This window comes from Pavona decussata, unplaced genomic scaffold (genome assembly GCF_977016875.1).
Source record: "Pavona decussata unplaced genomic scaffold, jaPavDecu1.1 SCAFFOLD_61, whole genome shotgun sequence".
NCBI lineage: Eukaryota > Metazoa > Cnidaria > Anthozoa > Scleractinia > Agariciidae > Pavona > Pavona decussata.
This window is the reverse complement of record NW_028145482.1, coordinates 1,367,264-1,392,703: the sequence shown is the minus strand read 5'-3', so window position 1 is coordinate 1,392,703 and position 25,440 is coordinate 1,367,264. Positions and strand designations below refer to the sequence as shown.

At 38.7% G+C, this 25,440-nt stretch overlaps 1 protein-coding gene across 3 annotated transcripts in view; it reads right to left on the bottom strand.

Annotated features, from left to right (window-relative positions):
* LOC146478999 (E3 ubiquitin-protein ligase rnf213-alpha-like) overlaps positions 1-25,440 on the bottom strand; it is a 73,064-nt gene that overhangs the window by 12,618 nt on the left and 35,006 nt on the right. For all 3 annotated transcript variants that reach the window (XR_014864980.1, XM_085111200.1, XM_085111201.1), the window contains exons 37-65: positions 24,987-25,082; positions 23,455-23,736; positions 23,020-23,207; positions 22,248-22,470; positions 21,374-21,747; positions 20,781-20,939; positions 20,470-20,635; positions 20,201-20,274; positions 19,788-19,926; positions 19,166-19,273; positions 18,418-18,503; positions 17,750-17,938; positions 17,302-17,437; positions 16,984-17,175; positions 16,432-16,568; positions 15,714-16,207; positions 14,710-15,183; positions 14,040-14,209; positions 13,453-13,659; positions 13,007-13,209; positions 12,683-12,791; positions 12,345-12,445; positions 11,403-11,651; positions 10,899-11,010; positions 3,842-4,270; positions 3,186-3,308; positions 2,105-2,215; positions 1,445-1,495; positions 253-453 (exon numbers count right to left, since the gene is read on the bottom strand). Coding sequence is in view for 2 of the 3 variants with exons in the window: in XM_085111200.1 (XP_084967326.1) it covers positions 253-453; positions 1,445-1,495; positions 2,105-2,215; positions 3,186-3,308; positions 3,842-4,270; positions 10,899-11,010; positions 11,403-11,651; positions 12,345-12,445; positions 12,683-12,791; positions 13,007-13,209; positions 13,453-13,659; positions 14,040-14,209; positions 14,710-15,183; positions 15,714-16,207; positions 16,432-16,568; positions 16,984-17,175; positions 17,302-17,437; positions 17,750-17,938; positions 18,418-18,503; positions 19,166-19,273; positions 19,788-19,926; positions 20,201-20,274; positions 20,470-20,635; positions 20,781-20,939; positions 21,374-21,747; positions 22,248-22,470; positions 23,020-23,207; positions 23,455-23,736; positions 24,987-25,082 (5,583 nt within the window). In the remaining variant the exon portion in view is untranslated. The remainder of the gene's footprint in view (positions 1-252; positions 454-1,444; positions 1,496-2,104; positions 2,216-3,185; positions 3,309-3,841; positions 4,271-10,898; positions 11,011-11,402; positions 11,652-12,344; positions 12,446-12,682; positions 12,792-13,006; positions 13,210-13,452; positions 13,660-14,039; positions 14,210-14,709; positions 15,184-15,713; positions 16,208-16,431; positions 16,569-16,983; positions 17,176-17,301; positions 17,438-17,749; positions 17,939-18,417; positions 18,504-19,165; positions 19,274-19,787; positions 19,927-20,200; positions 20,275-20,469; positions 20,636-20,780; positions 20,940-21,373; positions 21,748-22,247; positions 22,471-23,019; positions 23,208-23,454; positions 23,737-24,986; positions 25,083-25,440) is intronic.

Sequence of the window (25,440 nt, the reverse complement as noted above, 5' to 3'; positions counted from 1 at the left end):
TACATCACATACAACATCATTTAAGTAACTATTTTTATGTTACTTTCTGACACGTTTTAATGTTACTGTCGTCAATTAATATCTATTGTATTCAAAAATATAAAGAAACAATGTAAGATCATTGTATCAATACGTTAATACAAGTTTTAATGCTGCTGACTTTGAAAAATGTGCATCACTTCATTTTTGTCTGGTATGACACTTTGGCGATAATGATATTAGTAATAAACTTAAAGTATTTTTTTGCGTTACCTGGAGTTCTGCTGGATTACGTAGAATCGCATTTAATGGTTTTAGTAACCCATCGAAGTCGATGCACTGAAAGACGGCTGTTGCATGAATCAGGATCTCGGGCAAGGCCTTTTCAATCTCACTCTGGCTGTCATGGACTCGAAGGACCGGAAAAGTTACTCCTTGAGAATTTTCCAAAAGTACAGTCGCCAACTGTCGTGCCTGTAAAGAAAAATGTATTATGTACATGTGGATTTACTTCTTTTTCTTTCTGCTGGAAATGATCGGAGCATTAGCACTAGAGGTCTAACCATCCTCACAAAACCAAGGGTAAACAAAGTGATTATTATCATGAACTAGTGAAAACTAAAGCAAAGCGGAGGTGCGGGGAATGGTGGTTGACCCATTAGACGACAGATCACAAGTTGAGTGGCTCTGTGGCGCCTGCCATCCTGTTGTTTGTTTCCCAGTTAGATAACACAACTTGTTTTGCATTGTCTTTCTTCAGCCAGGTGTATAAATGGGTGCTGGTGACAAGCGGCTGCAGTTAAACCTGTAATTGACTACCATCCCATCCATGGGGAGTAGCAATACTCCTAGTTGCTTCACGCTACAGAAACCAGGTTAAGCCCTGGTCGTGTGGGCTGTCATGTGGCTATACTATGAAGACTTTACTACAGGAAAGCAAATTCAATGGCTTCTATTACACCATATAATTAAAAGCAGGCCACCAATGTTCGACAAATTTTGGACCAAAAACAACGAAAAGGGAATTTAGCTGGGAATAGAGCGTTTTACTCATTTCAGCGTCTAAACGTTGTAAGATTCCGTTAGATTTTGAATGAGAAGTGATGCCATTCCAGCCTCGCAAATTCTCGCATGTCGATACGCCGATTAACCTGTTAAACAATACATGGCTAGTTATTCAATGAGCATTAATTAGAAGAGATAGCTGTGATCTGCATGAGTCAGTGAGCAAAGAGATAGTGTGAAAAACAGCAACCGTTAGCTGGTCTCCAGGTTATTATCCAAGAAATGCTACGTCCTCGACGAGGTGCGATACACCCATTTTGGGTCCAAAAGAAAGAACGGCGAGCGTTTTATACTGCACACATGCATCTTTAATTTTTTGACTGAAAATTGGCTTAGTTATAGACACATCTTTAGACAGATTATAGATAAGCGACAGTACGAAAAGGCTATTTGGACGTACACTTTGAGACGAGAAATTGCCATCCATGACTTGTTTCATCATTGTCAGCGTCTGAAAGGAAAACAAACGACATAATTATGAGCAAAGATATGATGTTCCTTGAGGAACCTTCTAACGGCCTACTACGGCGCCATTCATACATAAGCTGAGGTAGTAATATTAATTGAAATGATTAGCATTGAGTGAATCTTGAACTAATTTTAACTAACCGTTTGGAATTTTAAACGTTTCAGTACTGAAAGCAAAAACATTTCTTTACGTTTCCTGTACCGTCCACACAAATACACTTCTGAAAATGGTAATGGGCTCATAGGGTAAAAGGTTTCTAAATCAAGCTCTGCACTGCACGGAATGAAACGCAAAGATGAAGGGGTAATAGTCTCATGGCGGTTAACAATTCTTCTGTGGGGTGAGATCGGACATCAGCATGTAAGGGCGCCGCTGGCAGCCGCTATCAGTCCATATTTGTGAAAGACGGATGGAATAAGAGATAGAGATAGATCACCCGCACGGTCGTCCGGTTCTCTTCCAACTGAGCTAAACGGCGTCTAAAATGGAGCATTTGGAATATACTGCACCCGTGTGGACAGCTATTACGCAAACTTTCGGCAATGGAAATTTTTTGAAAAGACATCTATGTAGACAGGTCATTGAACGTACCCTTGGGTGAAGTTGCTGATTTTGCGCCATTCTTTGGGGCACAATGACCTCTCGATACAAAGTCAGGAGCAATATAACATCTTTAGCGTGTCTTGGTACATCTCCCAAGGCCTAAAACACAAACAGACCATGTAAACATGAAAAAAATATTTAAAAGAACTAAACAACTAAAAGAAGGCAATAGGCACGTTTATTGACCGGACTTTCGTCATGGTTATAGTGACCAGGTATTTATTACGTGGTAAAACACTATTTTATAATACACCAGCAATAATGAATAATATCGCTTAACCGCTTTACAGCACTTGTAAGCCGAGCAATTTCGGCCAGATGGGTGGACACAGGACATGTTACTTTGACTTGAGATAAATAGGAAAGCGACTTGAGTTTTGAAATCTAAATATTCTGAAGAATCAACTTTTTTACGCAAAAATTATTACAAGTACTGATTCACTTGATAACATCTTAACAACTGAAGATGTGAACATCATACAAATGATTATCTCATCACATTCGGTATTCTGTTAAATAAAGCCCGGTAAGAATACGTTGGTGCTTTGGTAATACTGCAGAAAGTAAACCATGATGTTATATTTCTCATTGAATTCCTATGGTGAAAGATAGTTACCTTGATTGTTCAGCAAGTCTTGTATAAAAAAGAACATTCTTATCCCACCAGGCCTTCCAAATGACCGATTTGTTTTCAATTTTAATCTCCTTGTTGTTCCACAAAATAAATTCGCGTTTCAATGGATCTTCGCAGCTGCTACGTAGTTCTTGAAAATATCCGAGCAGTTCTCGGTAAAATAGAGGGATTCTGCTGTCTAAATTCTTGACACTATAATTACAGCTTAGTAGAAACAGGAGTCCGCCATGTTTTTCAAAATGATAGTTAAGGATTGCCGTCCAAGTGTCATGAGTATCATTTAAGAGTCTGCCTATCCAACTGAGACGCAGCGCTTTAACAGCAGTTCTGAAACAGGAAAAACCTAAACCACCCTTCGATAAGGGACGGAACAAAACTTATCTCTTGATCCTATCTTTCTTATTCTTCTACAAGAAGGCAAATTAGAAATAATACCTCTACGGACGCAACAAGTTCATCCATGTTTTCACTCAAGATCGCTCCCGCTAAAGAATCTCTTACTTTACGATATAGTTCTCTACCATACACCAAGAACCTGTCTAGAGGCATTCTGTCACCCTATCAAAATAAAATAAAATAAAATAATTAAAATTTGAACTTCACAGCCTTATGCATTTAACTTCTGAAGAACCGTATCAATACTCGGTATCTTTCAAGTTTTATGCCTGAATAACTTTCACAACGATTGCCATTTATTCTTGTATCAGATTGTTAAGATATCGTGCGATTGAATGAGACCTTTATACATTCAAATAAGTGCTCTCTGAAACTATGCTCCCGCTATAGTGGATGATCCAGATTGATTAAATTACAGCAAATAAAAATGCGACAGCAAAATTTACAGGCACTTTCTCAACGAAACAAGATCGGTTCAACTTTGTAAATTTGAAGCGTTTTTTCAAGCTTGATTGCTTTCCTTATCCACCTGTAGTAGTCGCCCAATTTAAACTTTATTTCCCGCAGCAAAGAAAGGCTGATTCTATGATTTAGCTTGCTATTCTTCATTGAACGAAAGAAAAATAGGACAGTTGAATTTTACCTGGAGGAGGTTAACATTTGAAACAAAATACTGTGAAGCAAAACTTCCTCACCAATCCTCGCTGGAATTCAGCAGGAACGATCCATGACATGTCTTCGTTTTGGGATATCGTAGCGATTGAGTGCACTCCGTAACGTTTGACCAGCTGTTTAAGGAGAAATAGAGCAGGGGACCTGTATGGGCCGCGGGTAGTGCACAATGCTTTAACTGTGGTGAACAAGAAATCCAAGGCCCCGCGAGTTTCACGTGTACTCCAACTTTCATCACCACTGACGACGCTCATGTACATGAACTTTGAAGCCATGTCTAGACCAATGCGTGCCTTTGCCACTGCTTCCAGGGAAGCTACTTGTATCTCATCAAAATTTGTGAAGTCTTTTTCCAGTGTCTCAAGTGCATCCTGGCATATTGTGTTGAAGATACCGATACTTACATTTAGTTCTAAATCGGAACTTATGGCATAGGTGGTGGCCAAATAGTTCTAAGAGAAAAGAAAACGCAACCTCAATAAACTACATTGAAGAGACGCTTCCTTACTAAAGACCAGAATAAAAATATAATAAGAACAATTAAAGTGCCACTACGATCAAAATTTTGCATCCCTTTTTTTCTTCAGCTTTGGAAAGTAGAAGTGATAAATACTAACCACGCCAAATTTTACATCGAAATTCCAACGGGAAGACCAGTTATTTTAAACGCGAAGTTCAGCTTCGCTGTGCCGCCATTACTCGAACGACAAATGGCCGTGAACTACATAGAGAGCTGGATCTAGTTGCACCGACAGCAATATGACGTCATACGCGCACAACAACATGGCCTGTTTTCGAATGTTCGATAGCCACTTCTTTTTATTTTAGTGGCTCAAGGGCCGTCTTTACAACGCACACGTATTGTGGGCAACCGAAAGAAACCTAATGGTGGTTGTTTGAACATTTATGGTTCTGAAATACGTCAAAAGGAGGTAATTTCTTCAGACAAATCGTCTTTTTGTACATCGCACCGAAGTACTAAAGTCTGTAAAGACATATCCTCCCGACGACTTCGACAGCTGCTTCGAGGGAAACTCAAACGCAAGGACTGCCATGCAATGCTACTGCCTCGATGCTTACTTTTCCAGGGTAAAGCGATGGACTAAGTGAAGCGATTAGGCCAAGGTAACTAATCGGAAACGAACTGTTTTCGTGAATGCGTGCAATGAAAGCAAGTGGCGCGGAGTGGTGGTGTGTATGTTTTGTTTATAGCTCATCGTAATGCTTTGTTTGTCCAGTGTTCATTACGTCTACTTCCCATAAGTGTCATGCTTTGGTAAAATAAAAGTGCATAGATACTCCATTTTATTCAAATAATAATAATAATTGCTTGTGGCCGGGTATAATAAATATTGACAATCAACTGCCTCGAGTTTTTCGAATGCTCTCTTCGTACAAAGCACCCAACACATTTCTGAAAGACTTGTATGCCGACTGTAGAATACACAGCAAGGCGAGATTTTCGATCTGTATTAAATGAGCAATTGTAATTAAACTGATTGTGACATTGACATGAAAAATTAATCTCTATATATTGAAACAATCACATGATACGTGAAAGTACAGGTCAGAAGAAATTTGCAGGCAACTTTCCAGCTGATGTGGACCTGCTGACACTCCAACTTGCAAAATTCTCTAATGTAACTATCACTGATTACTGTGAGTCAAGAAGGTCTTGTAACAATCCTATTTGGTCTGTGTTATTAACTAATTATAATACTATTATTGAGCAATTTTTTTTAATATCACTTGTAAATATGCTTTGACTGCACCTTTGTGCAGACTTGCAGTGAATATTATGCTGAAAGTTATCTTGTGGGACAAGTCATATACGTTATTTACCGGGCGGGAGGTCCGTATAGTAAAAAACTGTGCCCGAGGTCTTGAGTACGGCCCGAGGCCGAAGGCCGAGGGCCGTACTCAAGACCAAGGGCACAGTTTTTTACCATACGGACCGACCTAGACCGGTAAATAACTTATTTATTTTTTCTGTTTGTTTGCTTTTTTTTCGCTGGGACGTGTGTAAAAGTGTAAGTTTAAGGCTGGAGGAGGAAAGTGATAACAAAATCCTATGAAACAAATGTAAATAGGGCATCAATTCAAGTGGCATGTTTATAGAAAGTTTAATTTTATTTTCACTCGCAAGTCATCATGTAAAAAAAGAAAAAAACCATTTAAGAGTCATTGAATTCGAAATGGCAATCATCTGTCAAACGTCAAAAGTGGATGAATGTTGACAAGCTGCAAATGATGACACGCATGTCCAAAAGGTCTAAAAATATCGATCGAATGATAAAAATTGTGAATGAAGACTCAAACACGGCGAAGTTTACTTTTCTTAACGGCTCGATACATGTTTAAAACGTCCCTGGATTTGTGAAAACTAACTTTCCAAAAGCAAGTTCAAGTTAATCTGAGTCTGAGTCATCTGAGATGATAATGTGGCGTTTTCGCGGCTTTGACCGAGCCGAGCTTTCACCACTGCTGCAAGGCGCTGTATTCAAAGAGAAATTGAACGTGCAGCCTTCAATTTTACTGATGTTCGAACCAGCAAAAAAACCAGTGAAGGGATCCTCGCCTGAAGAAGCTTGCTTGTCTTCTCTCGGCTTGAATGGGTGCTGCGAGGCTTTGGCTGCTTGATTAAGCGGTGCATCGTTTGAAGAGATGGGAGATTTCGTTTCGCTGCTCAGTAGCAAGGACATCTTGCGCTGGTGGTCGTCGGAAGCAGTTTTGTAGGAATCTAAGCTTTTTAAATTCTTATGTCCACTCAGCTGAGCTACATAATTAACAGGAATTTCTGCATCCATCAGCCTTGAAATGCAGGTTTTTCGCACAGAATGGTTGGTTACATTTCCAGGCAGTCCTGCATTCTTCGCAGCCTTCGTCAAAAATTCTCCGATCTTGTTTTTTCCGAGAGGAGCTCGACTGTACCACACCGGATCTGCAGGCTTTCTTTTGTGGTTTATTGCCAGGAAGAAAGGCGCCTCGGGTCTCTTCATTTCTTCAGGACGATGGCTGGCGAACTTTAGATACAAATGAACTGGACAGTGCTCATTTTCGGTGGCGTAGGCTTTTGGATTAAAAGCTCTACAATGGCCGTCTCCTTGCCTTGTTTTCGATCCTCGTTCTGCTTTCCACACCAGGACCTGCTTTCCAGTGACAGGATCATTTTCTATTGCAATATCTCCCCACTGAAGTCTCCTACTCTCATCTCGTGCTCTAAATCCGAAATGTAAAGACAGTACCCACCAAACTGTGCGCTGGAGAACTTCGGGGTCGCCTTCTCCAAACTGACCTGTTTGAAACAAGAGGTCTTCTTCACCTTTAGTTAGCTCTCGGGCAGCCTGTGGACGATTTCCCTTCGCGTTGTTGACTACTAAGTCTCGCTTGCGAGCTGTTAGGACCTCCCTTGACTTTGCAAACTCTTGATCTTTGAGAATATTTGTGTTAGAGTTGTTATCTTTCAAGCAGCGCTGAATACTTCTCTGGAGCGATGCAAGTGTACCTGGCTCGTACACTCCGCCATCTTTTTTACGGACGTCCATGAAAAATCTGCACAGCAAAATGTTGAGCTCGTTAGGAGGAATGTTTTCCAAGGTTCTTGTCTCTCCAACTGAGGAACAGTATCTTCGCAAAATGTTCAGATCGTAAGTTGTCTTTTTTTTAGTGTTATCAGGGCGAAGTGAGTGAATAAAATCTTGAATTTTGCTTAATTGCCTGTCTTGTTCAACTTCTTCATATTTTAACGCCGTCGTTTCGTTGGGGGTTTCTTCTTCTGGGTAGTAAAATTCACTTTCGCTGTGTACACTCTCGTCTGAATCCATTTTCTTCAGAATTTATATTTTCCTTACATATTTCCACGGGAAGTTATTTACGTGTAACCGTTGCCTTTGTTTGTAAACTTTCGCAACTATTTCAATTTGCCGCGAATAGCGCGGATAAAAATCCGGACCGTGGTCCGTATCGTAAAAAGCTGGACCGGTTACGAGCGCGCGATTAGCCAATCAGATTTGAGGATTTGAGATTCTGGCCCTCGGAGATGCTTCAGAAAAGAATAAAAGATAATATCTACAATTTAAACCATATTAGTTTGCACTAAAGAGAACAAATGAACCAAACTGACAAAATTATGAGACAGTATTTTGTCCAATACCCTATTCTAAAGAGTGTGGAAAACTACCAGTGCTTGGTAAATTTCATCTTTGTGTTTGAATTATTAATTTTGTATTTGTGCCTTCTTTTGTTTTCTTGGCAAAGTCTGTTATATGGACAGCCAATTTTACCGCATTTTTTGAACAACATAATAAATTTCTAAAAAAAAGTATTGCACTGTTTTGGTATATACCAGAGACAGTACAAAGGCGTCAACAAGGTCACCAAAGCACGCCATGGTAAATAGGACTACCCATGGTAAATAATGCCATAGTAAATCTCACTTAGCTTTTAGTTTAGATCTGTCAACGACACTTCCTGAACCTTAAAATACTGGGATCTGTATTATTAGGGTTAGTTTAGGGAAGCATGAAGGCATTTTTCACAGTTACAGAAGATACCTTGTCCAGATGAAAGGGCCAGGATCTTACACTAAGGTTTACATTGTACATAATGTGCAAATTTTTAAATGGAAGGGAGAGGAGGAGAACTACCAGCAAATTTTTGCAATATTTAGCATTGATATCATATCAATATGACAAGTAGGTACTGGTAATGCAGACTGTGTGTGTGGCAGTGTGTTTTTTTTTAAAGTTGCTGTCATACCCATGTCATCGAGAACCACAATGCTGCAGGCAAGGTAGCCAACATAGCTGATAGGAGAGTCTTCAAAAAAATATCCTGGATATAGGTCAAGCACATTAATATAAACAGTGAAGGGATTATGGAAATTGTTTACCGATGGCCAATTATTTTGTTGGCTTGTTCATAGTGAGGGAGATTTGAGTGTTATGTGATAACAGCAACAACAAAAACAAAACAGCCCCCCCCCCCCCCAAAAAAAAAAAAAATAATAATAATAATAAAATGAAATAAAGTAAAATATGTGGTATTATTGGCATAAAAAATGGCTTTGATATTTAAAGCTGGCCCTGTTCTTAGTTCTGTTTTTTTTCTGAAGGCCAAAGTAAAAACCCACAGATATCAACATCCAACATAAGAAAGCCAAGGCTGTTTGACAGAAGAAGAAAAAAGCTAAACAGAATAGAAAGACAACAAACACATAGTATAAGTATAAAGCATGAAAATGTTTGTGGGGTCATATAAGATAAAACTTACAAGATAGAAAAAAATTAAAATGAAGTTCATGTCGCTGAACAAAAACAAAAAATAAGCTGTGGTTTGTGTGAAAACTTAGGTTAAAGTAATAATTGGCTCTTAATTTAAAACACCAAAGAAAAAAGACATTAAATCTCATTTCTGGTAGAATCTCCAAGAATAATTAAGGTGTATATGTGGAAAGGATGGTCATTCTTTCATAACTATATTTCAATTTTATGTCTGTGAACATTGTATGATTTGTGGGAAAATACACAATACTGTTACAACACAGTGTTATGCTGGCTCTTCACACTCAACATGTAAAATGATTACAATTATAGTGTCAGTTTTAGATGAGATAAGAGGCTGGTTTGCTTGTTTCACTCAGATTCACACATCCTCATTGACCAAGGATCAAACATTACTAAAATAACAAATATGGATGAGATATGATGCAAGCCTACTAAGGTTTCCTCCTTAGCTGTCCTCCTAAACTTTCTTATTAATCTTTAGTTTTCCAGCTGCATTTGAGGGCTTTACAACAATTTATTGTTGAATGTTACTTGGACTGTGGCTTTAAAATATTAGGCCCCTCATGATTACTTCATTTACTGCTTGAACGTTGTTGTAGAATAAGGAAGGGATCTAACCAGGTAATACCTGGTAGATTACAGCCCTGTAGTATTGTAATATTGCAAATATTCTGTAGATTACAGCTATAGCTACCCACTTTTCAACTGAAGTTAATTATACATCATTTTAGTTTTATCAAAGCTTTATTGAACTATAAAAAAACGAAGTTAATAGTTCTTTTTTTCTTGACTCATTATGCAGCTTTGATTGATACTTGCGAACACCATACACGCCACCAACATAACACTAACATGTATTGGTCTGGAGTTATCCATCCTATTCGATAATTTGTTGCTCAAGTGCTTCTGCCAATAGCGATTAGGTTCTGTTTACTAATCCCAAATAGAAAACATACCCAGAATATTAAATAACCATATGTCTACCTCCAATACAGTTGCTGAGTAAAAAATGCCGGAGTGAATTCGTTTCTTCTTCGGCTTTACATGTAAATCCCAGGCTTGAATGAGCTGTTCGCGTGTCTTCGAAGCGTATTCTTTGCAGTCATACGACTCCAAATCCACCGCCAAGGAAATTATAATCCAAGATATTCGATAAAATTGTCCTTTAGATCGCTTTTCACCAAACTGGATGGTGAATCTTACAAATAATCTTGCCTATTCACTTACTTTAGGACTTTCGATTACTGAGGTTTACTGAGTTCTTGCAAGGAACGCACGATGTTCGATGCGCGTATGACGTCACACAAAGATCTCATACAAGCAACCGCATTTTAGAATGACCACGGGCGTCACTTTGCCGTCGGAGTAATGGCGGACGGGTTTTCGATGGTTTTCGGACACTTATTCCCAGGATCAGTAAGCTTGTATAAAGCTAATTAATAGCTATTTTTGCAATTTCGAACTCATTAAATGGATTGGAACACGAAAAGGGCGAAAATAGAAGTAAAAATTTTCGTCGTAGTGGCACTTTAATGCATTCATAGTAAAAAATCGTGGTACACAACTTTACTAGTGGCCTCTTTTTGTCTTTCAGTTTCATTTTGATGTCAGAACATCAACCTCAAATTGAAAATGTAAAAGGGAGGCAGAAGTAAGCAAACAAATGAACAGACTGCTTGGTACGAACAACCAGGCACACTTCGTGTCTCACTTCACTTATCTACTGGGTGGCTTTCATGTTCAAGTTTATTTCATTTGGAGTCACGACAACATCTAAAATGACTTGTTGCCCTACCTCCATACATTGCACTGTGAGCAAACAGGCATTCAATAGATGAGGCACCTCTGAAGACAGACCCTGAACTTTGTAAAAGAAGCGTGCGAGATGCTTCTTGGCCGTCTCATCACTAAGTAGAAAGCACCAAAATTCATTAACAAAACTGTCAACACCGGGGAGGCAACCAGGGGGACAACAGCGGTCATAGATGAAATAAATGGAGCAGTTTCGCAATGTACTAACGAAGATATCTAATACAGATACATTAAATAACGTAAGTGAGTGGAAACGTCCTGTAAAAGCTGTCAACTACAGCAGAAGGCCAAATAAAGGATGCTTTTTGAGTCAAGCCATCATTGGTCGAAAACAAAAAAGACATCTTTGATCTCGAACTTAGTTAATTATTCAGCAGACTCATAATTACTTTTGCCCATCAATCAAACGAAGCTTCACATATTTGAACTATCGTTAACCTCTATGAAATGCTACTGATACCAGATTACACACATAGAAAAAATTCACCTGGAATTGATTAGCTGTTGTAAGAGAAATGATCTGACCACTGGACTTTTGTCCATTCCGTATCCCGGGATTGGTGAAAATTGTTTTGTCTCAGTAAACTCTGTCCCAAAAACGCAGCCCATGAGCATTTCGAACACGTCTGGGTCCAAATGACGGATGTCTTCCCCAAAACAAAATACGGAAACGATGTCCATGAAGAAGGCATTGCAGCACTGAAGAAATTTATTGTTACCATCTTCAGATCCGTCACTAAAAATAGAAAGCAACAATTGAGATGACATTCCCATAAATCCCAATTGTCGGTTGCAAATAAGATGCACGTTGCAAAGTATTCTTTTCCGACAAAAAAGAGAGGATAAAGTAAATAATGAAAGCAATCTTTCTTTTTGTGGGAATAATGCAATAGATATTGTAAAAACAAAACAGCAGCCATTTTACGTAAAGGATTGTTAAATTGGGCAAGCTCAAGGGGGCAACTTCATTTGGTCAAGCTTCTACTACGAATGCCGCCCTTCTTTATCGGTCAACGCACGCCGTAATGCATTTAAAAATTAATTATGTTTTGTTTCGGTCGCCACTTATAGAAAAGGCTAAAGTAGGATTTAATTGAATCACTGATAGGATAAATGATTTTCATAAGATTTTTTACACAACAGGGGCTCGATTGCAGAAGGAATAGCAGCTGTCACTGTCAGTCCCCCATGTATGCTAATAACATATTGATATCAATCCATTTAATAGGTGATATTATCGATTGGTCAATACCAATCAATACCAGTTTAGTTTTATCTACCATCTATCTAAGTACCGTCTACTGATCGGCTTCAACGGGTCACAAACCTTTGACCTGTGCAATATTGATACAGCGCCTAATATGTACTCCAAATGAGAACTGGTACGTCATTTGGTCCAGTCACAAAAGGGTATGTTATCATTACTTACGCTTGCAATCGCTGAGTTGAGTCTTCACTGCAGCTTACTAAAAACCGCTCAGTAGCAATCAGAGACTCTGCCTTTGAGAAGTCGGTCCTATCACCCAAGACCTGAAAGTAAGGAAAGGTATCAGTGAAGTGTGGTAACTGGATACCGAATATACCGTGACGTCATATTTATTTGACCTTGATTTCAACGAAGTCAAAAAAGCTACAAAAAATTTGAGCGCAATAATGCTTCACGTCGTATATTCAAGGAGATATAATTCTCACAACAACATTCAGTGAATAGGATGGCTTTAAAGGGGAAGGGAAAACATATTTGCTATGATCTCCTTTGTTTATTACCTTCCAAAGTTTTAAAATTGTCTTAACATCCTCGGTATCAACTCCAGCATCAGATGGATACACGTGTTCAATAAACATTCTCACTGCACTGAGGCGCTGCCACATATACCTAAGAATGGGAAGGCAAAACGACCAAAATCTAATGAGTACCTGAAAGGCCTAAGCCCCGTAATGCACAGTACCGTTAAGCCAACCCAAGAATTATTAGACGGATCGCAACAAAAATTACACAATCAGTACTGTGAAACCAAAACCAAATAAACAAAGAAGCAAACACATAAACAAACTAATAGTTCAAGAAAAAAAGTGAAGACGTATATAAACCTGCACTGTGTAAGGATGTTCTCCGTTTTCTCGCCAATGAGCGCCTTGCCTTCAGAAGACTCTTTACTAATGATTGTTTCCAGTGGTACTTTTAAAGACAACACTAAGTCACACCATTCCTGCCTCCGTGATGCTTCCTGGAAATCTTCAGCAGGAGGTTCTAGGCGCTCCAAACACATTTGCAGGGCAATTGCGTCTACGGTCTGTGGGTAAAAACAGGTTTTTAACACTGTCTGTATATGTGTCGGGCCTGTCAAGGTTAAAATAAGTGACTGCCTCATCGCGGGATTCACTGTCAGAGATTAGTGAATATGTGTTGACTGATTCTGAGACAGGTCCAAACACAGAACAAAAATATGCCCTTATGTAAATGACGGATGTCTTTACGTTAGTAACAGGGCTTTTGTTAACTACAACGAAGAAAATGAAAAGTGCTATTGACTAACCATCTCATTTTCATCCCAAGAAAAGGTGTTTAAAAGTTCTGACGTCACTTCGGGCTTGCCTTGAAGGAGAAGTGACAAACAGTTGAGTCGCTGCTGTATACGGCAATGTGCTGTATGAACCAATGGTAAGTCCATTTCAAAGGATGCACCTGTAGTCTTAATGAAATGGATTTCTTTTGCAGCGGCTGTTATCGCTCTCTGGACAATCTACGAAAACAAAAACAGAAGGACCCACTTTCTTTAGAAAGAAAATTCCAAAAACGTCCTAAACATTCTTTCAATGACTTTGATGCTTAACTATGTAGCTCTTATGGATTAAGTTTTTTTTTTCAAACCAAATAATTTTTATTCCTCTGTTCTAGATTAAGAAAATGGGCCTGAGAGGAAGAAAAACAAAAAGTTATAAATTAAATTTCAAATAAATCCATGTTAAGGCCAATAAAGGAGACCAATTTTTTTCGATTCGTGAGCCAAGAGATCCACCGTTAAAAGTTGTCTCTCTTTTCTTTTTTTTATCGGGTCTCAGTAAGGGCCCGAAAGTGATGCATGGAACCCTTATTTGAAACCACGTAGAAAGCATATGTTACCTCGAGTTCGTCGTCGTCTTGAGGTTTGTATGACATGTGAATAAAGTCGTGCAAATAGCGATCTACCACCGCTTCTCCACCTTCTGTAATAGCCTCTTGGAGAACCGCCTGCACTTCGGAATTGTTAAACAATCTCTGGAAACACTCGGTTACAGTTTCAACAGAATTGGCTGAAACATCAAGAAATAAGCTTTAAAATATATCTATATAGGTACCGATGAAAGGCAGGTCTGTTAAAAGTGCTGTTATGATGTTCAACCAACGATCTCCCAGTAACACACGCACTGAACGTAGAAAATTACGAAGTAAAAAAACCTCTGTTTGAACTATTGTTTCATACTTGAACATTACCCTGTCGAGGGTTGTCTAAACAGGTTCTTATCTATGTAGTTCAAACTGAGGCCTTCTGTCATTTGATCATCATGCACGTAAACCTCAGAGAACAGAGAACAGAAGAAAAGAAGCAAAAAAAAAAAAAAAATGATGGCATGATGGTTTGGTTGGACGACACATCAAAGACAGAAACTTTTAACTGGAGAAATATTACACGCGAGCTGCAGAGTGGGTTAGGTATATTTTAAAATCACTTGCCAATTACAAAGCCTTGAGCCATAATTCCCTTCAAATAAGAGATTCGAAGGGAATAGGCTTAAATTAATGTTTATCTCACCTGCAATGTTTCTGGCGTCTTTACTCAGTTCGTCCATTCGCTCTTTGAGGAGCCAAGAAAATGGAAATTTGCACAGAAATGAATGCGAGCGATATCCTGATTTTAACACTGGAACCTTGCTGCGTACCACTGAGGCATCCCCTTCTTGTAAGATGAAGTCAGCGAAACGAAGTTCAGTCAGGGAACTGTCTTTGAGGATCTTCAACCACAGTTTAACTACCCAGTTGTCTTCGCTGTCTGCCAGTTCAAGATTCCCATCACGATCAACGTATGCAATGACCTCTGAAAGAATGGGGGCCACAACAGACTGGAAACGGCGCCACAGGGCTTTCTTAAACGTACCCGTTTCTTGCATAGTACCTGACAAAGCTTCTGTTTCGAGCCACCCGCTTCCTTCATTCGTTTTTCTCTGGTCTTTTTCCTGTAATAACTTTGACAGACGGTCTGCTAGCACCATTTCAAAGCGTTCTCCATCTGTTAGATAAGCAAACGTATCACCAAGATGACTAAATTTTGTCTTGGAAAACGGTTTATGCTGATGACAATGAGTCGGTGTAAAGTTAGGGCGACTAAATAACGTAATCCGAGGAGATTCTGAAAGTAAATAAAAAAAGACTAACGAATGGTTGAGTATGATCGCAATTTTTGTTCTTGTCACCATCTAGGATTTCCTTTCTGGTTGGATATTCCAGTCTAAAATTTAGTTGGACCGCTTCAAGAGAACTGTCATATTGAAAAACTTAAATCAAACACTCGTTAAACGCAGTTATTATCCTATTTCATGATAAATCTATAAATTTGAGCTGAGACTTTGTGTATATTAATACAATTACTAGTGGTTCTTGAGTAGTTCTTGTTCTCTACCTTTAGTCTTGTGGAAGGATTGAAAACCATTTCGTCGCAAAAGTGCAGTTTAAACCAGTGAAAATTTGCAGTTATAAACCTCCACTAACTAATGTCAGAAGTCAAAAAACATACCATGATGTTAAGAAATCTATACGTACTCTCATGAATTGGTGAAAGCAACTTGAGCAGGAGCTCAACTCTTTTGGTAGCTCTCCCGAGAGTGGTCTCGTCATCTTCAATTCTGCTCGCGGCTTCCTGGACGCAGCTAGTTAGAATCTGACGTACAGTGAAGTTTTCTTCCGTCTTGTTCAATACACTCTCAAATATTTTACTCACAGAGCGACCCCTTAGGGCTTCAATCGGCGGTATCTCCTCACTTGGTGGACAAAGCTCGTCTATGTGAACTGACAACCAGCCTTCACCTTGGACACTAACGAAACCAGGACATCCACCGGCCACCCTAGCCAGCTGTACAATCATCAAGATGTGGCTGCAGCCAATGTTGTCCTCACCTAGCTCTTTCTCCATTTCACGGCACTCTTCCATGAGAAGATGACGAGAACATGCAACCAAGTCTAGGGTCTGATCCACGGAATCGCATTGTACAATCAACAGGCTTTCCCTGCCTCCAAGTTTTGCAAAAAATTCCCTGCTACAAAAGAAATGAGTACATTTTAGTTTGAAAACCTAGAAACATGGTACAAAGTCATGTACTTGTAAACCTCTTTGGGGTAATTGAACGGCAACGTGAGGAAATATCAAAGCTGAACCAACAAATAAAACGTAAAGCTTCTTTTTTTAGTGAGCAAACCTATAACAAGTACAGTTCTCAATAATAGCGTTCATAGTAAAGCCACACAACCAAATTAAGCTTACCCAACGCAGTTGGAGAATTGCTGTTCAGTTTGAAACTGCTGCAATGTGATACATTTTACACATCCTTCTGGAAGACCAGTCGCAGCCGCTATCAACGGAATGTCGCGGTCAGACAACAAACGTGAATGTGTCGAAATCTGTAAAACAATCCTAAACATTAGTGACACAATAACTGCACCAAAATACACATCGCACAGTACAACTCCAAACTAAACTCTTGTTAACTGAAGGTGCTTAAAATTGACAAATCGTTCAGGTCTGTCACCAAATTTCGTTGGAAAGGATTGTAAAAAAAACCCTGTTGCTTCTTTCTTACCGTAACCGGGGTATTTTCAGCCTTCTAAATGATACTTTCCTGGAATACTTTAATAGTTTGATAGTTCGTTCATATCATTCATCTCTTCCACCTTTGTCAGTATGTTAACATCACTGCATCCAAAAATAGTTTATTATCGATATCAGCCTCAATATATTTCCCCTGTAGCATTTTGCTTGTGATTTTACTGTGAAAAAAGGTTTAAAATTAGGTGTATTCTCTTTAAATGACCTTACTTGAGCACGGAGGGCCGATTTGCTGGCTTCCAAAGCCTTTACTAAAAAGTTAGAAAGACTTGAGTGCTCCTGTTCACGGAAGTAAGCAGTCCACCACCTGGCCGCATCTGAAGTCAGACGGGAGGAACGAAGGCGAGTCACCGAATCGGGAGATGCACACTGCAGTAAGCGTTCCTGGCAACGTTGTAGAACCTAAAAGAAAACCCAAGGAATTCAAAGCTATTTCAGATTTTTTCTCAAACCAGGAGTCGTCATGGAAAGTGCATATCACAATATCAAACCTAGAAAACCGGCAATGCTAAACGGAATGGTTATTACCTTCTCTTCCCATGGTTGTCTTTCCTCATCTGACAATTTTGAGCCATCATCAAGAAGCTCATTACAAACTTGCAAAACTACAGCTGCAATAGAGTCTTCGTGGAAACCAACAAAAGCGTCTCCTTTGGTAAACTTTCTGTAAAGCGAATTCGCGAAAATAATACAAGAGATTATAAAATTAGACGTATTACTGTTTACAAAATAGACAGACACAGTTACTGACTGTAACTTTCGAGCTCAGACCAAGCTATGATTGATCATAGATCTCAAGATCTCGATATTACTTGAGTGGAATTAAAAATGCAGTAGACGGAGTGCTCACTCAACAAATTTGATAACAATGAAGATCGTGTATGTCCATCAAAAGTCCTATATTTCTAGAGAATCTATTTTGGAAAAACCACATGCATAGTAGAGTAGTACAAATGCCATGCATTTTTCCACGAACCTCTTCTGATTATGAGGGTGTTGAAAAACCTCTGCAAAGTCTTCCACCCAGGCTTTTAATCTCATTGTCACTTGTTTCTGTGCTTCTGTGAGGCCTGATGACATCACTAGAAAGTGTTTCTCCATGCGGTTAATAAGTGGAATGGGAAATTGGTTGTAAACCACATCCTTTTCGGCGATAACAATCAGCCTATTGTAAACAAAATGTTGCGAAAATTAATTCAGTTGGCCTTTCTTTTCAAACCTTACATTTACTGGCTTCGTAAGCGTAGCAAGGGAGCACGCTACGGTGATGCCTATGCAACCATGGCATCCAGGTTTTCTTTTTGTAAATGGTTCTTACTCACACCTCTCCTTACTGAACTCTTTCCTTGTACATTGATACATGAAAGGAAGAACTCCATAAGCTTTCTTACGCATAGGGATGTTATGATATAAAAGTTGTAACTCAAGTTTTTGAGGACGACTTTTAAAATTTGTAAAAATTCACTCTAAATTATTTGCTACTCGCTCTTGATAAAACGTCGAATTTGTGTTTTATTAATTGCAATATAATAATGTATAAGAGGCGGCGTGATCTCTCTTTCTATTAGTCAACAGATACGACCGCGGCCAAAACAGTAGATTTTTCTTGGACGAAAAAAGACACACCGATCACTATGTACTTACCTGAATTCTTTGTGAACACGGCACTTTACTCGGTGATTACCAAGTCCAAGGTCAACGTATTTCTCCCCACCAAAGGTGACGTAGTACTAAAGACAAAGATGAACATTACAAGCACACATGAGACTTTTTTCCTGTATGTAACATGATATTAATTTAATTTTAAAGACAAAAAGCACAGAACAGTTATAAGACAGACACTGCCTGACTAACTTTATTGTGTAGATTTAGTTCACAAGTGTAAAGAATTTTTATTGTTCTGTTATTGAGATTTATTGAATTGGTTGAATTGTCTCATTTCAACTTTCAAAGAAATTGGGGATTTCCTCACAGTAACTCTACGACCAGTGACATGGAAACTGGCTGAATTTTAAGAGAAAACTATTAATTTACTGTGGTTTGTTGGTTTTTCTTGTCAGTCGTGTGTCGTGATCTACACAGAGTTCAAGGTGTCCAGTACCAATAAAAATAAGCGTGAAGTTCTTCTAAACAAATCGGTAGCGGAGCAGACTGTAACTGGGACCTGGTTAACAGGAATTCCCTGCGCTTGGCACTAATTACATTTTTTTTAAATGCATTTAAAATTGCTTCACCTCCGTTTCTTTTTTGTGGGACCGATCAAAACATTACAAATTAAAACAGCTAAAGTTCAACTCTGAAACAATCATTGTCCGTCATGTACGCAACTGTAAAATTAAATTTTACAAACTTAAAATCACGAAGCTGACCGGATTACGACTACAAGGCTGACCTGATTTAATGCATCGTAGAGGCTTTCGTAGAGGCTTTCAAGATTTAACAAAATCACTGTTCTGCCCGTTTCCATACAAATCTTGATGCGGTTTATGTTGCGGCAGACCTGAGAAATGAAATTTGTCCCATATTACCACTAAAAAAACAAATTGTCAAAGCTATTATATAATAAGTGAACGAGACGTGACCCTTTGGTATTATTTATATCTACTACTAATGCACAATCGGTGATAGAAGCAAGTCATATAATTTAGCCCTAAATCTGGAAATTTGCGGTGGAAGATGAGGTGGTTCACAAGTGCTCCTGACAATTCATGCAGTAATTTGCAATACCTTCCGAGGTACTCATGTTTTCTACGTTATGCCCTGAACTCTTGTAAGAAAACCCTTAACTATTTGCTTATTTCTCCCATTTACAGTCTCCCATAAAGGACCATCCAAAAACTACAAGGGGAATTTTAAATGGCGAAGGCCATGTTGTCAGACCAGTGTAATAATTTTGGAAGGATTTACCCTAGTGCAACGGTCATTCCAAAACGTTTTCCCTTTAAATGGTAAATAGCGGTGGCAACAATGGGCTTTAATAGTTTTTCTTATCACTCGCTGAACATGCTCGTTACCTGTGTAAACAACTGATCCTTCGGAAAACTGCTGCCGAATATAACATAAGGCTCTTCTTTGCCTTCCTCTAGTAAAAGTTGTTTAACTCTGGGCAATGCTGCAAAGTTCTCTGTCAGAATAAGCAGATAGCGTCCCTCCCTGAAAGTGTAAACGTATTGTAATATTGGCATTTAAATGCTTCTTCATTGTTCAAAAGAGGATAGATGCTGCCGGGATGATATTGTTGGTAGTTGCGTCCTGAATGGGAGTGGAAAGGTATTATTGGCAAGGGTCGTCATCTTTCCGGCCAAGTTCGCCGAATCTATTAACTAAAGGTAAATGTTCTATTTTGAGAAGGAACGTTAACCACTAGTAAATTGGTTATCGTTTAGTGACCTTCACTGCTTTCATTGTTTTAGTACTGAGGACTTACCCCGTAGCGCTTCTTTGATCCAAGCTTGCGCGAATGAGGCTTAGACAGTCAAGGCTGAAGTGGTCCTCTTCGTTCTAACATTAAGGTAAAAAATATTCTCCAGTTGGCCAGCTTAGCATTCTTTCATTTGCTTTCAAGTAAGTATTGAAGTAAATGGAAAAAAAGTCGATTAATATGCAGTATGGTACTGACAGCGATTTCTAGCAGGGATAGTCCGTATTAATAAGCAACATTATTATTTCGTACTTGCTACATTTGAGTCGACTAACCTCAAAGTACTCCGGCGGAAATCGGAGATGAGTCATAATAACACGAACAGGGTTAAAACCCTCTTCCAGCAGGCCACCAAAGTTTCTTCTAATGGCGTGTTCAAGCTCTTGCCAGTTTGGTGGACGCTTCTGCTCCATGGCGATGTGGAAGACCATCTTTATAAGACTGCAACAAGAATGATAAGGGCACTTGATTATGTATACAAAAATGTGCAGATTATCATTATCATTGTATGGACAAGAAGGACATCAAGTTAGTTTACGTATTCCTGGTTGAGCTATGCATCAGTTATTCGTATATTGCCGCCTACCTGTAGAAGTCCCTTAGACCAAAGAATTCATCTTTCTTTCCATCTTTTAATCTTTTGAGATTTTTCTGCATGTTGTAGAGCTCAACATAGGAGGAGACTAATGGAGGTATCAAATGCTCCACCAGCAGCATGATGTCTGCATCACCTCCACAAATTCCTCTGAAAAGATAACAGAGATAAGTTCTAGAGATACCAGAGATAACCAGAAAGGTTATGATCAAGCCATCGGTTACACTACATTGGCCGTTGTTGAGATCTGCTCCAAGCAAGGAACATTTCACTGCTTTCTTTTTACTATATAACATTTGTTTATCGACACACGCATTTGCAGTTGTGTAATGATGAGAATTCAGGAGTGCCTTTTGTTCAAAAACGATATCAAGATACCACCCAATCTTTAATTCTACTCTATATCAAAAGAAGACTTTCTCCTAAGTGCTTAAAAACAGATAAGCAAAATCCCCCTTAAAGCCTTGTGGTTTCTGAATACTTTATTTATTTTATTTTACATCATATTTAAGATAATTGTGAATTGTAACAATCTGTTACAGTATCATTTCACCCCTGGTAGCCTTATAATGCATGTAGGTTACCTGGCAGTTTCTTCCAGTTCGTTTTTGCTTGGTTCATCCCGAGAAAGCATTATTCCACGGTTCATCTTTGCGGGGTCCAGTGCCCAGTTGGATAGACCAATGAATGCAACGCGGGAGATGAAACTGTCCTCAGCGAGTTCAATGACATCGTCATCCTTGCTATCGCTCTCTTCCAAAAGAGGATGCAGTGTCTTAAGGGGCATTTTGCGAGAGTCCTCTGCCAGTCCCACCTCATCTAACACCACTACTGAAGCAAACCTATCTGACGCGGTTTCCGTGTTCTTGCCCTTTTGAAGGTCACTGCATTGTCGGAATGTTGACACTATTCCTTCAGGGGTAGACTGAGGACTACACTGATAGGATACCAGCTGAATCTAATCGTAAAGAAAACACTTGTGTATTCAGTTCTTCACGTAAAGAGAAATTGGCGTTCCTTTTGCAAAAAGAACGAATTTTAATTGTATGGAAAGACGCTTGCCATGCATTAGAACCCTCAAAACGAATTGCATTAATTTGCAAAAAGTCGAGAACAACAAAACAAACAATAAGAAACAATACTGCGGTGGCTTAGAAAGAGGGGACTAAGGCATCCTGCAGTTTCCTGTAGCTTTGCTGTGAATGAGGCAATAAGAAAAGATGAGGACTGCATAGAGCTATCTTACGTAGACTAAGGTAGTGGCACTGTTATCTCTCCTCTCCTGGAGTTACATGGTTTTGGCACCTGGTATACAGTACCCGTCTTTAAGCCTTATAAATTATGTGAGCTAATTAGCTAATGTTTACTTGGTGAAAGTGAAAAACAGCTGAATGAGGGAAGAGACAGCTTCTTAATTGAAATTGGAGTATGGACTGGCCATTGTATATGAAGACAAACCTGTTTGAAAGTCTTAAAAAGATCCGATGGTGATTTAGCTCCCTGCATGTTATCAGCCACAACAGTCTTGGCCAGTGATTTTGAGCTTCCTGGTTTACCGACCACAAACAGTGGAATCCTGAGCTCAATGCACACCACCATCATGAAAACGTTTTCACTCAGGGCTGCGTTGCAGGCGATGTTAGGCCCAAGCTTTAGCTGTTTCATTACAGCTTGTTGACAGCTTAAAGAAGACCCGTTATTTTGTCAGTTCATATCTTTATACAATATTTGTACTGATAAATATACTATCGACATTCTAAACATCACAGGTATTTGTCTCATCGTCATCAACACTGAATCCCCACTTTATTATTTTTGTGTTATTTTCCCCTTTGAGTAGATAAGAAATGAATAATGGTTTAAAAAGGAGATTACGTAAATCTGCTGTCGTCTGGTTCTGTTCTCCAAACGCTGTCATTTAAAACTTGCATGCGGTGCATACTCACAATAGATTGCGGGATTTGGGTTTTCACTTCATATGTAAGGGCTTTAACCGCATAATGTCTTTAAGCCTTAAGATTCAAAAAGGAAAATTTAATTTTCTGATTTAAGATAGTATTTAGCAGATAACTGTTTGGTTAGTTTTAATTGTTAGCATTGTAAGTAGTTCTGACGTGAGTTTTTTGTGTGTGTATGTCGGCAAATTAGCTATTATTATAAATATATGGGTCTAACCGGCCCTAGTCTCTCCCTTATTTGAACAAAGATATTTTTTCACCAATTAACTCACCGAGAGATCTCTCTTTCTATCCTTTCGTGTCCACCAGGAAGCAAACACGGCTGTCTGAAAGCTTTTGCCACTGCCTCGCGGTATTCATCTCGTTGCTGGAGCCTCGCCTGATAGCAAACTCCGAGTGCAAGGATGAGCGACCAAGTGATTTGATCGATGTCGTCACTGAGTGTCAATAATGGCTCTGACTAAAAAGGTATCCCAAAAAAGCTTGCTTAGTTCAGTATAGATTTTATCATATTTTAAGACACGAACTTGACCGCGTAACAAAAATATATAACTGTCTTGTAAATTTAATGCAAGACTGATAAAGCCTGAAGAGTTTTTAAATTAATATGAAATTTCCAGACGTCTATGATGCCTAATTATTTTTAAATACCCACAATGTATAACTTGCTGTGAAAACTAAACTGAAAACAAGAATATCTAAGCTACCTGAGGAGACAGGCCTAGGAAAGCATCTACTCCTTCTTCAGTGAGGGGGACGGATTCTTCCAATATGGACAGTTCATCGACATATTGAACTTTTTGAGCAAGGGTTTGATCTCTTGGTAATTTAGACTGTTGCTCTTCCTCCTCTTCACTCTCTCTGCCATCTTCACTTTTCTCTTCCTCGTTTTCAAGCAAAGGAAAAAACTGTTTGTGGCGTTTGTAAAACCAGACCATAACGTCCATTGCTCGTTTAACATCTCGAAGACTCACGAAGCTGCATTCATCCTAAAAATAAAAGTTCATTCGTTGTATAAAAGTCAGGAATATCAGATATTGGCTGGGATATGTCCTCTTTAGGTTACAAAGTAGCTATTGGGATTTACTGTTGGATTATAATTTTCTGGCGGGCTTGGGCGACCATAATTATTCTGGTAGGAAATTTTTCAGGGTTCCAAGCGAAGAACAATGAGCCTTTTTGTGTGCAGCTGTAGCCTGACACGACTTTCTTTTTGCCGTCTACCAACTTGGCCTCATTCGCATCTTTTCTGTATGAATGATAGTCCTGAGTACTTAAAGGACGATTTATATGGTTTCTATTCAATACACCTTCCCTATAGCATAGAGGACAAACTCACCGAATACTGATTGGTCGAGTTAACGGGAATTAATTAAGTTAATTTTCCTTTTTTTTTACTCACTCCTGATTGGTCAAGCGGCGAAAATACTTTATCTTGATTGGCTGAGCACGCCATTTCTACATGATTTAGTTGGTCAACATTGATCAGATTGAATAAATTATTATTATTATTATTATTATTATTATTATTATTATTATTATTATTATTATTATTATTAATGAGTTATTTTGAGTTTGACTTTAAGCCGGGTTGTTTGTGCAAAAAATCCATGGAAATAAAGTGCTACAGCCATAAACGAAATTCCTAAAGGTGAACTTTCATGTCTTACAAGAAACACCAAAGATCACTTGTGTGAAAAGCTAGACGACTAGTGAATTTGTTTGGGTTGAAAAACTGCAAATACTCATGGCGACCAAGCGCTTTTTCCTCGTTTCTTCCAATGAAAGATAACGGAACGTAACAGTGCCCTTTTAATGGGAGGAAGGAGCAGGTAAAATTCAGTAGAAGTTACTCTGAGAGGTTCCTTCTATGGATCCACCGTTTACCGTGTGGTGTTTAAGCTGAGGCGAATCAATTAAATGATGTCTAACATTTGGTTTAATCGTTGTTAGTTTGCTCATGGATTAAAGTTGTATTTTTCTCTCATAACATGTAAAAAAAACCAATCAACGTTTCTCGTTTTGTACGCTAACAAACAGGTAAGTTAAATTGTTTGTTTGTTTTACTTACCAGTGAGTGATTTTACTCCGGGGCTGCTTGTTTTTACGAAGTTATTAACGTAATATCTATTTCTGTCTTACTAGTGCACTTTTGTTTATATTGGCGAGATGTTTTGGCAATTCACTGAAAAGAATTAAAAACTCGGATGTGACTTTATATGAATGCACATTACGGCACCTTTTTGTTCCTCATGAATTGTTGAGAAGCTGACAACACTCTTGATATTGCAATGACCAACTCTTCATCTCCTGGGAGTTGGCTATCGTGCAGCACCTAGACATTTAATTATAAAATAGATTTTTTCATCATTATCGTATCATTATTACACATTTCTTAAGACAAAAAGGTTATATTTAGGTTAATGTATTTGGGTGGTATCAATGGTCTCATTCGATCACAGTATTTTGGATAACATTCAAGAGGTAATACTGTTGTCCTCAAACAGAAAAAAAGCATTCATTGTAATAAATATCTCAGGAATTGGAGCTCTTCTTGTGTTTTGAGACTGATTTTGATTCAAAATACGATAATTGAATTCTAAACTCCTTTCTTTGGGCAAATACTTTATCGGCACTTTTTCAGTTGAATCTAGCCAAGAAAATCACAGAAGTACTCCTTCTCTATAGATTAA